Raw genomic sequence first — 12,087 nt, forward strand, 5'->3', positions numbered from 1 at the left:
TTTGGGAAACCCGTTGGTGCATTTTTGCGTTCTAGACTAACGGGGCAAATGATAGAAGGCCGGACGCGGGTGCTTCCTGCTTGGAAATTGAAGAGATTGAAGACACTCTGTATATGTTATAGGCGGATTTAGGTCGATGCGCCCTAAGAACAGCTCTTTTGGGTTTTTGGCGCAATCTTAAAGTATTTGTGCTCATTTTACGCAGAATTTCACGCAGATTCCAAAAACGTGAGATTCGTTGAGATCGGCCCACAGATAACTGAGTTATGAGCGATCAAAGTTTCGAATAGTTGATTTTCATTTTTTCTCATTTTTCGTAATTTTTAAAGTTAAATATCTCGGAAACTATTTGAGATATTGAGATGCGGTTTGCGCCATTCTTTTTCTCGGCTTATTTTACGTTAGAAAAAGTACTCAAAAGCCTAAAATTCGATAGTCGATTTTTTGCGAAAAAAAAATCCGACTCAAACGATAAAAATTTTTATTTTTTTTTATTTTTGGCCATAACTTGTAAACTATTGGTCCGATAGATCTCAAATTTGGCCAGTAGATAGATTTTAAGCTCCTCTTTCGACTGATGTATAATTCAAAGCTATTAAACGTCGTTTTCATTTTGAAAACATTGACTAAAAATCACCCTAAAATGATGTTTTCAAAACAGGTTTTGGCCAATACCTCGTTTATTTATTAAGCAAACTCAACAAATTTGGGTCTCATTTTACGCAGAATTTCACGCTGAATCCAAAAACATGATAATTTTTTAATATTTGTCAATAAATAACCGAGTTATGGCCGTTTGAAATTTTGGGTTGTCGCCAGAGGGTCAAATTTTCGAAGGTTCGAAACAATTCATGCTCGATATCTCGGAAACTATTTCAGATATTGAGATGCGGTTTACGCCATTGTTTTTCTCGCGATTTTTTACATAAGAAATAGTTTTTAGATTTTCCAATAGTCGAAAGTTGCAAATTTTCGCAAAAATTCATGACTAAAACTATGGCCAAATTTCTCATATCGATATCTCGCTTATTTTTAGAGTAAACTTGAGTTATTATACATCAGTGTAAGCAGAATTTTACGCAGATTCCAAATCTGGAATTTAAATTCAGATCCGACAACAAATAACTGAGTTATCGCCGATCAAAGTTCCGGATAGTTGATTTTCATTTTTTCTCATTTTTCCCAATTTTCAAAGTTAAATATCTCGGAAACTATTAGAGATATTAAGATGCGGTTTGCGCCATCGTTTTTCTCGGCTCATTTTACGTTAGAAAAAGTACTCAAAAACCCAAAATTCGATAGTCGATTTTTCGCGAAAAAAAATTGCGACTCAAACGATGAAAATTTTTAATTTTTTTTATTTTTTTCCATAACTCGTAAACTATTTGTCCGATAGATCTCAAATTTAGCCACTAGATAGATTTTGAGCTCCTCTTTCGACTGATGTATAATTCAAAGCTATTAAACGTCGTTTTCATTTTGAAAACTTTGATTGAAAATCACCCTAAAATGACGTCTTCAAAACCGTTTTTGGCCAATGCCTCGTTTATTTATCATGCAAACTCAACAAATCTGGGCTCATTTTACGCAGAATGTCACGCTGAATCCAAAAACATGAGAATTTTCAATTTTCGTCAACAAATAACTGAGTTATGGTCGTTTGAATTTTCGGGTTGTCGCCCGAGGGCCAAATTTTTGACGGTTTAAAACAATTCGTGCTCGATATCTCGGAAACTATTTCAGATATTGAGATGCGGTTTGCGCCATCGTTTTTCTCGCGATTTTTTACATAAGAAATTGTTTTTAGATTTTTCAAAAGTCGAAATTTGCAAAATTTCGCAAAAATTCATGACTAAAACTATGGCAAACTTTTGATATCGATATCTCGCTTATTTTTTGGAGTAAACTTAAGTTATTATACATCAGTTTACGCAGAATTTTACGCAGATTTCAAATCTGGGATTTAAATTGAGATCCGACAACAGATAACTGAGTTATGGCCGATCAAAGTTTCGGATAGTTGATTTTCATTTTTTCTCATTTTTCCCAATTTTCAAAGTTAAATATCTCGGAAACTATTAGAGATATTGAGATGCGGTTTGCGCCATCGTTTTTCTCGGCTCATTTTACGTTAGAAAAAGTACTCAAAAGCCCAAAATTCGATAGTCGATTTTTTGCGAAAAAAAATTCCGACTCAAACGATGAAAATTTTTCATTTTTTTTATTTTTGGCCTTAGCTTGTAAACTATTTGTCCGATCGATCTCCAATTTGGCCACTAGATAGACTTCGAGCTGCTCTTTCGACTGATGTATAATTCAAAGCTATTAAACGTCGTTTTTATTTTGAAAACTTTGATTGAAAATCACCCTAAAATGACGTTTTCACAACAGTTTTTGGCCAATACCTCGTTTATTTATCAAGCAAACTCAACAAGTTTGGGTCTCATTTTACGCAGAATGTCACGCTGAATCCAAAAACATGAGAATTTTCAATTTTCGTCAACAAATAACTGAGTTATGGTCGTTTGAATTTTCGGGTTGTCGCCCGAGGGCCAAATTTTTGACGGTTTAAAACAATTCGTGCTCGATATCTCGGAAACTATTTCAGATATTGAGATGCGGTTTGCGCCATCGTTTTTCTCGCGATTTTTACATAAGAAATAGTTCTTAGATTTTTCAAAAGTCGAAATTTGCAAATTTTTGCTAAAATTTATGACTAAAACTGTGCCAAACTTCTTATTTTTTTGAGTAAACTTGAATTATTATATATCAATGTACGCAGAATTTTACGCAAATTGCAATTGAAATTCAGATCCGACTACAAATAACTGAGCTATGACCGATCAAAGTTTCGGAAACTTGATTTTCATTTTTTTAATTCACGGTTGTGTAAAAAAACATAGTTCCCATTCACAAATTTAAGTAGGCATGTAAAACAACATTAGAACGAAACTTTAAATTTGTTTGAGCGATAAACGAACCATTCCGCCCATAAGCTCATTTCTTTTGCTGAACCTGTAATGTACCTATAATGTAATGTTGTTTTGTAGATTACACGCAATAAACAAACCATTGTTTAAGTAATCTACAACTGTAAGCATCCATCAATGTAACTTAATTCTTTAGGTTTATTAATGTCATTGTTACACCTACTATAATAATTACCATTGTGCCTACTTTGAAAATCTGTTTTACACAGCCCACTTTTCGAAAAAATATCGTCCAGGACTTGTAGGTACCTTCTTTTCTCAATTTTTTTTAATCTTCTTTATTTTTTTCTTTCCTTACATTTTTTTTAATGTTCTGTATTAAAAAAAGGATGCGTGCCCCGTGCACATTTTTTTAAATCCGCCCCTGACTTTTTATAAACGCCAAATTAAAACACCCATTTATCTTTATTTTGTACACTTTCAGTACGTGGTACACGAAATATACAGGGTGGCCCGTAAAATTCATCACAGCGGCCGCCATCTTAATATTTACATCGTAATCCTAATTTGGCACATGAATTCACTTGAATTGCTATACAGGCTGTTCGAAAAATTCGACCACCTGTAGCGAACGCCAAGAAAAAAACAATCGCAGAGCTCACGTCAATTTTATACTCGACAAAACTCGGAGCAACTTGTTTTACTAGAATTTGTTTTTTCTTGGCCTCCCTGTAATATATAAATAAAAAATATATAGTCTAGTCTACACGAAAATGATTGACACTGATGGTACGAAAAAACACGAACATCGACACGCCTACTCGATCATAAATATTTTTTTTTTCAAGTGGAATATTCCGATTTCGAAGTTCTGAAAGCCTTCGAACACCGCATTGACCACGAAAATAAATACAGTGTGGACTAAAACTAACCAACGGAACCACCAAACTGTCCAGACAACATAAAGAACCAAAAAGGGGAGGAGCGACCAAAAAACTAGAGCCAATAAGAGTTCGGGACGGTTTTCCGTCTTCAGGATTCGTCCGTGGAGGAACTGACCGGTCATGTGATACTCCCGGAGGGTTCGTTCTTTATCCAACCAACGCTTCTCGAGGAAGTCGCGAAGCCCCTCCTCCGTGCGAGGGAGCACCGCCCTCGGGTACCTAAAAGTACCAAAAAGGGGTTCATAGTTGTGGGTAATCAAAGTCGTACCTGACTAAATGTATTTTCACTTGTTTCGGGAAGTCGCCTCGGAGCAAAACCGCTTCGTTCTGCGGCACCCTATCAGGATACACCAACGTGACGTCATAAACCGCGTCCAGCGCCTGCTTCTCCAACATTCGCAGCGCTAAAAAAACAAATCCGGTGGTCCTTGGATGGAGGACATAGTCGTACTTTTGAACCCCATTTTTACAAGCGAACGCGTCACTTTTCAATTTCGTGCTTTGGGTAAAATCCGTACCTTCGGGGAAAACCAGAAGCGAGTACTTATACGACAAGTCGGTAAAGTAGGTCACTGCTTTCTCCATCGTGACTTTATCCACCCCCCAAGAGCGCTTGATGTAGATGAAACACGCGAGTTGCATCACCCAACCTTCGAACAATCAGAGAGTGAAGAGAAACGGGGCGAAACCCCCCTTACCCGGTCCTGGAATGTGTTTGATGACGTCTTTTAACACGAACTTTGTTGGGTGCCGATACTTGTTCTTCCCGGACAGGCAGTGGTACATCGCGGGCCACAAAAAATTCCAATCCGTCCTAGTCCGATGGTTCATTACAATAAGCGACGTTTCGTTCGTCGGGATGACATCCCCAGAGACTTGAATATCGCAACCGCACAACGTTTCGAGCAAAACCTGAAACTGGCATCTTCAGAGTTGGTTGGTGGGTACGGTCACCTTTACAGTGGGGTAGTACTGCCAGAAGGTGAATAAAGCGTCCGTACAGCACCGGTACAACCTGTTGGAAACGAAAAGGAGAGGCAGCAAAGGACAAAACAGTCCAACGTAACCTAAAAACGTGTTAAAAACGGGTGATAATCAAAGAAATCGCGTTACCTGCGAGGATGCTGACGTACCACAAAAAACAATACAACCATCCCTTAACCAATCCCATAGTCGCAACAAAACAAAACACGCACTACATTTTCGCGATAACTTGATTGAACTGAAAAAACTCCAAGGGTTGCTTTTCGGGTTTACATGGCTGCTGAGGGATGTTTTCGGATGATATTGATTTTTCGCAGCATCCCTGAGACGGGCGAGGGTGGGCAGGCGTGCCAACTACACGGAAAGTAAAACTAGAACTATGAGGAAGATGTATTTGAAGAGGACGATGTCGCTGGGGCTCATCGTGGAATTGGGGCGCCGGGGGCGGAAGTGAAGTCTTACAGAGCGCGTAATTTAATTACGGCATTTGGATTAGGGGGTATTGATTTTTGAAGCGCGCAGTTGGCAGCTATTTGACGTGAGGTTACTAGAGCTGACAGAAAAATATACACAGTGGTTGGAAAAAGGGACCTTCGTTATCTCCGGGTTCATACTTTTAGCTAAACTAATCGCAGTTTAGATAAAATGCAATTAGAAGTGCATAAAAAGCGCTTATCACTATTTTCGCTCCTAATGATAGTAATTAATGAAGCCGAGATAACCTTAAATTAATTATAGACCAATCTGATCTAATAATTGAAAAGCGCTTGGTTGTCGACAAAGAAACACATTTTTTGTATCAAAATTTACTCGAAAAACAAAATTACATCGCAAAGTGGCTAACGAGGTGTGAACTTTTGCTGTCTAAGCTGTCTAAATACGTATTAAAACCAAATTGAGCTTATGATAATCCAACACCCTTGCACGGATAATCAGCGCCCGAATAATCGAGGTTCTACTGTAGATGTAATAATAAATATCTATGTACAGTTCTGGTCCTTAAATTTTGGGCAGAATTATTACGTTACGTCAAGAACAATAAATGTGAACCATATTTTAATGTCATTATGATTGACGTTTCAAAACTTTGACTTTTCGTAAGGAACATAAGGGCCGTTTCACATTTGACATTTGATCATGAAGCTGTCTAAATATGTTTCAATACCAAATTGCGCGTAAAGTAATCGAACACTTGCACGGATAATCCGCACCCGAATAATCGAGGTTCTACTGTATAGAAACAGAAAAAAATGTGTTTGAAAAAAGTGACTTTCGTTATCTCCGGGTTCATAATTTTTGCTCAACGAATCGAAATTCAGATAAAATGCAATTAGGAGTGCATAAAAACCGCTTATCGCTATTTTCGCTGCTAATGATAGTAATTAATGAAGCCGAGATAACCTCAAATTAATTATAGACCAATCGGATCTAATAATTGAAAAGCGCGTGGTTGTCGACAAAGAAACATATTTTTCGTACCAAAATTTACTCGAAAAACAAAATTACATCGCAAAGTGTCTAACGGGGTGTGAATTTCGCTCTGAAACTCTCAGGAACGAGCGTTATGCCAAGTGACATCTCGCCTTTAATACCATTTTGCGTAGCCAAAGACACGTTAAAACTCCTCATCATCTCCACGAAGAAGTAGAACAAGCACTGCTTGGCAAGAACGTCGCCCAAGCATCTCCTCTTCCCTAAAATGGCGGACAAAATGGCGGTCAAAATGGCGGCGACAACACCCTTTCCTTACCTAGCCCGAACGGAATGAAGCCTTCGTGATTGATAAGTTGACCATCTCCATCTAAGAACCTCTCCGGGTCGAAGACGTCGTGATTGGGCCAGTTTTTTTCGTCGTGGTACATGGAGAAGCAATGGATGAAGATGGTGGTGTCTTTCGGAACGTTGTACCCCCCCAAAGTCGTGTCTTTCACGGCTCTTCTGGGGCCGATGATGGGGAGAACCGGAGAGTGTCTTTCGATTTCGTTGAGCACGGCGTTGGTGTACGGGAGCTTGCAGGAGTCCGAGTAAGTCACCTCTTTGTCCCCGAGGACGGTGTCGATTTCCCGTTGGACTTTCCTCTGGATGTCCGGGCGGAGGATCATCATGAAGAAGAGGAGTTCGAGAGTGCCGCTGGTGGTCTGAGTCCCTGCGATGAAGAGGTCGAAGCACACCGCCAGGAGCTCCTCCTCTGCTCATTTAACCCAACGTAACACCTGGAGATCTGATCAGTAGAGACTTACCGGAAAACACGGCTCCTGGCTCGGCCTTCTTGATCTCCGAAATGTAAGAAAACATCAAGTCGTCGTTTCTGCCTTCCTCCCACGTTTCGTCGTGTTTTCGTATCGTCTTCATCACGAGTCGTTTGAGCTTCTCGTTGATTTCTTGGATGAGAGTGAAACCGCTCCATTGAGGTGCGATGTGGCGGAGCCACGGGTACTGGTTGAGGACGCCGCCGGTGATGTCGAAGAGTTTTCCTCTTGAAGCGAACAGATCTAGCAACTCGTCGAGGAGGGTGTCTTCGGTTGCTATTCTTTCCCCGCTCACGAGTCGCCACAGGATATTCAACACTTTGGGGGCGAAGAATTTCGAAATTTGGATGCTTTTTCCGTCGTTTTTGAAGCAATCCAAGATTTCGGAGACTTCGTCTTTGATCATGCCTTCCATGGGGGATTTCCCGAAGCCTAGGGACTTTAAGTGGCGGAGGACGAAGGTGCGGTTGGTGTTCCAGACGGTTCCCTCGCTCCCGGTTATCCCTAAAAAGAATTAGGGGTACTAAAAGGGACCAAGTGCGGGAGAAACGTACCGCTTTTAGCCCTCCCGAAACTGCGCATTTTGAAGAAGAAGTTATTTGGGCGCCCTTCGAAGTCATCGCGGATTAAAACTTCGCGGATTAGAGGATAATCCAGGAGCGTAATTACGTATTCTTTGCCCAATTTGAGACCCAAGATTGTCGTGTTGTATTGTTGGGCTATGGTCGAGAAGGCCTTGTGCAAACCTCCTAGGGATTTTGTTAGTTTTTTGAGGTACAGTTGGTTGCCCACGTAGGGCACCCACGGAGGACCTACGACATTTATGCACACCTGCAGAATCGTTTATAAGTTCCTATAATAAAGAGTGAAAGCAACCGAATTATTTACTAAGCTTCGTTTTTTAAAGGCGCCGAATTTGAAATGCCGCTATGTGATTGGCCAGGATTTTACGTTACGCCAAGCAACACAAATGTGAACCGTACTTTAATGTCGTTATGGTTGACGTTTCAAAACTTTGACTTTTCATGGTGAACATAAAGGCCGTTTCACATTTGACATTTGATCATGAAGCTGTCTAAATACAGTCGCGATCAAATTATTTCGGACGTCATTTTTTTGACATGTTGAAAATTTGAGTGTAGGCTATGCATTACTGTCAATTTGACATGTGAAACTCACGCGATTTTGTCAAAAGTGACAGTAAGAATGAAATAAATGAAGGGTGCTTTACACTTTATGACAATCTAATGACTTTGACGTCCAACATAATTTGGACGCGACTGTACGTATTAAAACCAAATTGAGCTTGTGTTATTCGAACACACTTGCTCGGATAATCCGCGCCCGAATAATCGAGGTTCTACTGTATATCCAATAAATATCTATGTACAGTTCTGGTCCTTGAATTTTAGGCAGAATTATTACGTTACGTCAAAAAAAAAAACAATACTTTAAAGTCATTTAATTGGCATGAAGTGTAAACCACCCTTTATGAAGTCACTTTTGACAGAATTGATTGAAACCTGTACGTCAAATTGACAGTAATGCATAGACTACACTCAAATTTTTAAAATATCAATAAAATGATGCTCAAAATAATTTTACTTTATTGTATTAAGGTCATTTCACATTTGACAGTTGACATTGTTCAAAATTCTATGACCAAAAGTGCATACTATGATCCACAACAAATTTATTAAGTTATTCCGTTCGAATTCCTGTGATTTCTGAAATTTCTTCTAAATGAGTAAATCCACTGCAGGAAAAATGCAGTTTACAATTGAAGATAATACAAGGTGTTTATAAATGTTTCTAGCATCAAGGGTGGCTATGAATTGTCAAAGAAATTTGCCGCTCATTACAAATGTGGGTTTCGATATTTCAACTGACATTTTCAGTTAACCTCAAACATGGAGCAAAGTAAATTTTAAGAAATAAACGGTTCTAGTTGTGGTTTAAAACCTGAAAATAAAAAACTTGGAGTCAAAATTGTAACTGAAACGTCATGGACGTAAGTAACATTATAAATAATTTTCAAGATAGTTATATGTACTATGAAAACCAAGCGGCAAAATAGTGCACGGCAGAAATTCTAGAGCCACCCTTGATGCTAGAAACATTTATAAACACCTTGTACAACTCTGACCTTGATCTTGAATTTATCTCCCAAATGCACATTTTATCTTATTTACAATTTTTGAATAGAAAAATTGCGCAGTGAAAAAGTGGTCATGCTCTTACCTGGCGGAAAGTTGGCAGGCCTGGAAAATTTCTTAATTAAGTAGGCGAAGATCACAATAAAAGTCACTGCAACCAAGATGAGATTCATTTCTTGTTTCTTATCTCTTCGGCAGCGTTGGATATCTTCTTTGGTGGTTGTATCAACTAGTTATTGCAACATCTCGCAATGCTTTATATTCGTCAAAATTTTTCAAAAAAACCTTTAAAAAAAATGACACATTTGATAACTTTTACAAATAAAATGCGGAAAATGTGAACTTTGGTGTTGATTTTTCTGAAGATTTATTAGTGGCAACAGCTTTATTTATAACGTGGTAAAAAACTTGCTGTTTTGGTAATTTAATCTCAAGTTGAATTTTTGTTGTCATGTTGGTTGCATATTTAGAAACGTGTCGTCGTTTTTTACCCGCGCGCAACGTCCGGTTCTCCGAACGACTCTCCCTGTCACCTGTCACTGTCATCGAATGTAGGTTATGAATCTGTGACGTTTATTGTTTTCCGTTGATTTAGCAAATCCGAGTGATACGTATGCATTTTCAAAACAAACCAAGCAAAATCTCCTTCATTACACTAGTTGAAAAAAGGTAGTACAAGACAATGGAGGAGACACTTATGCTAATCGCGCTAATTTTGGTTATGCTAGTGGGCTCGTACCTCGCAGGTTCAATCCCGCTGTTCTTCAGCTTCTCCGAGGTACGTTTTTCCTCATTTTCGCCTTTTTACCCCAAAATTCGTTCCAGGACAAACTAAAAAAAATCACTGTTTTTGGGGCTGGCCTCCTGGTGGGCACAGCCCTGGCCGTCATCATCCCCGAAGGCGTCCGTTCATTAATCCACGAAAAAGTCTCCAAAGACGCCCCGCATGACGACAAAGACAACCTCGCTGTGATAGGGATTAGCTTAGTCTTAGGGTTCATTTTCATGCTGATGGTCGACCAGGTAAGCCCCCTTAATCCCACCACCGCCACTCCACCCCCCGTCGTTTGGTAGATCTCGCAGAAGAAGAACGAGAATGTTAACCCGTCGGAGAGGAACATCACCGCCACCGTGGGGTTGGTGGTGCACGCGGCGGCCGACGGCGTGGCGTTGGGGGCGGCGGCCACCACCAGCCACGCCGACGTGGAAATCATCGTCTTCTTAGCCATCATGCTGCACAAAGCCCCCGCGGCGTTCGGACTAGTCACTTTCCTTCTACACGAAGGCATTGACCGCCAGCGGATACGGAAGCACCTGCTGATTTTCTCCCTGGCAGCCCCCATCCTGACCCTGTGTACTTACTTCGGGATCGGACAGGAAGAGAAGGAGACGCTGAGTTCCTTGAACGCGACAGGTGGGTGGCTTTGGATTTAAAACGTGTTGGTAGCACTGTTTTTTTGATTTTGTGAAGTTGGTACGACTGGTTTTTTCGCAGGTATAGCGATGTTGTTTTCCGCTGGTACATTCCTCTACGTGGCCACAGTGCATGTCTTGGCCGAACTGACTCAAAATGCTCCTCATTCCTATTCGAAAGTGCAAAGTTTGGAAAGTGGGCGCAGCCCCTCGCAGTCGCTGAATACTTTAGAGCTGGTTTGTCTGGTTTTGGGGTGTTTGACGCCGCTACTTCTGACTTTGGGACATCATCATTAAAGTATTTATTTTTTTTACTCGATTTTAAGTTTATGGAAATTTAGAAATGTTGTGATATTGACATTTGTTTGCACAAAGACTTGAGACACAATTATTTGTGTAGATCGTAAGATTTTGCGAATCAAAACGTGAAGTTTATGCAATGTAGAAAGAACAATAAAAAGTAGCAACTACACCGAGTTTTACTGCCAAAATCCCTAAAAAATATCACCAAATGTTGCCAGGTTAATAATACACACGTGTTATGTTGGCTGCCTATAAAACACATTTGACAGTTTGAGGTTAAACAAAACTGCCAACATGGTAAAATTTCAGAAGCCACTGTGATATGCGGCACAAAAAACAATAAAAAACACTTTTTTCGAATGACCTTGAAACTATATATTACAAATTAAAGTCCGTTTTTTTTTAAAAAAACCACCAACACCGCACTCTGCCACCACTTTACAACCGGCAACGTCGTCGATGGTGACTTTTTGGTGACAAAATCAAATAGGTTAGTTGCCTAATTGACAATTTGATTACACAAAACGGCCTTTCAGGCTGTGCCGAGTCTTTTCACTATTAAATCCTTTGATTTGCAATCCAACAGGCTATAAAAGAAACGTTTGTAACGGAATCACCGCCTAATTTTCAGAAATGTCAAAAATTTGACAATTATTTTCTCCCCAAAAATCACCCTAGGCAACGTTGCCGGTTGTAATGCAGGGGAAGATTGCGGTGTTGGTGGTTTAAAAAAAAACGGACTTTAGTTGTAATATAGCCACTTACTTAATACTTCGATGTGTCGCAAAAAGCGGTCATTTACTTACTGTTATCACTCTTGGAAAACAACATATATTAACGTAATTTATAGTAAGACGTCAAAGTTGCTATTATTGTACTCCAAAATTTGTCGTTTGTATATAGTTTGTTCGGTGAGATATTGAATGACAGAAAAGTCACTAAATCTACGCGATAAAAAGTGTACCAAACGCGCGAAATTTAAAATAACAAAATAACCCCAGTTACTGACAACCCTGTCAACCCATTTCGCGTAGGAATTTAGTGTTTTTAGTGTGTTTTGTAGCATAATTTGCTACCAACCTATATGTCAACTGTCGAAATATCCCAA

The 12,087-nt window shown here is 39.6% G+C and overlaps 3 protein-coding genes across 3 annotated transcripts; 1 reads left to right on the plus strand and 2 right to left on the minus strand.

The window, feature by feature from the left end:
• Positions 1–3,376: 3,376 nt before the first annotated feature.
• LOC148177989 (lysocardiolipin acyltransferase 1-like) lies at positions 3,377–5,457 on the minus strand. Its single transcript, XM_088032920.1, has 5 exons — positions 4,988–5,457; positions 4,835–4,941; positions 4,573–4,786; positions 4,143–4,524; positions 3,377–4,093 (listed from the first exon to the last, which is right to left on the minus strand). The coding sequence occupies exons 1-5, from the start codon at positions 5,043–5,045 to the stop codon at positions 3,748–3,750; spliced, it is 1,107 nt and encodes a 368-aa protein (XP_087889046.1). The 5' UTR covers positions 5,046–5,457; the 3' UTR covers positions 3,377–3,747.
• An 851-nt stretch (positions 5,458–6,308) lies between these two features.
• On the minus strand, positions 6,309–9,436 carry LOC148177990 (putative cytochrome P450 305a1). Its single transcript, XM_088032595.1, has 5 exons — positions 9,349–9,436; positions 7,662–7,919; positions 7,099–7,611; positions 6,609–7,046; positions 6,309–6,552 (listed from the first exon to the last, which is right to left on the minus strand). Exons 1-5 carry the CDS (start codon positions 9,434–9,436, stop codon positions 6,377–6,379), a joined length of 1,473 nt encoding a protein of 490 aa, XP_087888721.1. The 3' UTR covers positions 6,309–6,376.
• A 340-nt stretch (positions 9,437–9,776) lies between these two features.
• On the plus strand, positions 9,777–11,146 carry Zip102B (Zinc/iron regulated transporter-related protein 102B). The gene is made up of 4 exons (XM_088032596.1): positions 9,777–10,041; positions 10,089–10,286; positions 10,338–10,677; positions 10,759–11,146. The coding sequence occupies exons 1-4, from the start codon at positions 9,946–9,948 to the stop codon at positions 10,971–10,973; spliced, it is 849 nt and encodes a 282-aa protein (XP_087888722.1). The 5' UTR covers positions 9,777–9,945; the 3' UTR covers positions 10,974–11,146.
• Positions 11,147–12,087: the final 941 nt, after the last annotated feature.

This window comes from Gnatocerus cornutus, chromosome 3 (assembly GCF_029298725.1).
Source record: "Gnatocerus cornutus isolate USDA-ARS CGAHR chromosome 3, icGnaCorn1.1, whole genome shotgun sequence".
In the NCBI taxonomy this organism is placed as follows: domain Eukaryota; kingdom Metazoa; phylum Arthropoda; class Insecta; order Coleoptera; family Tenebrionidae; genus Gnatocerus; species Gnatocerus cornutus.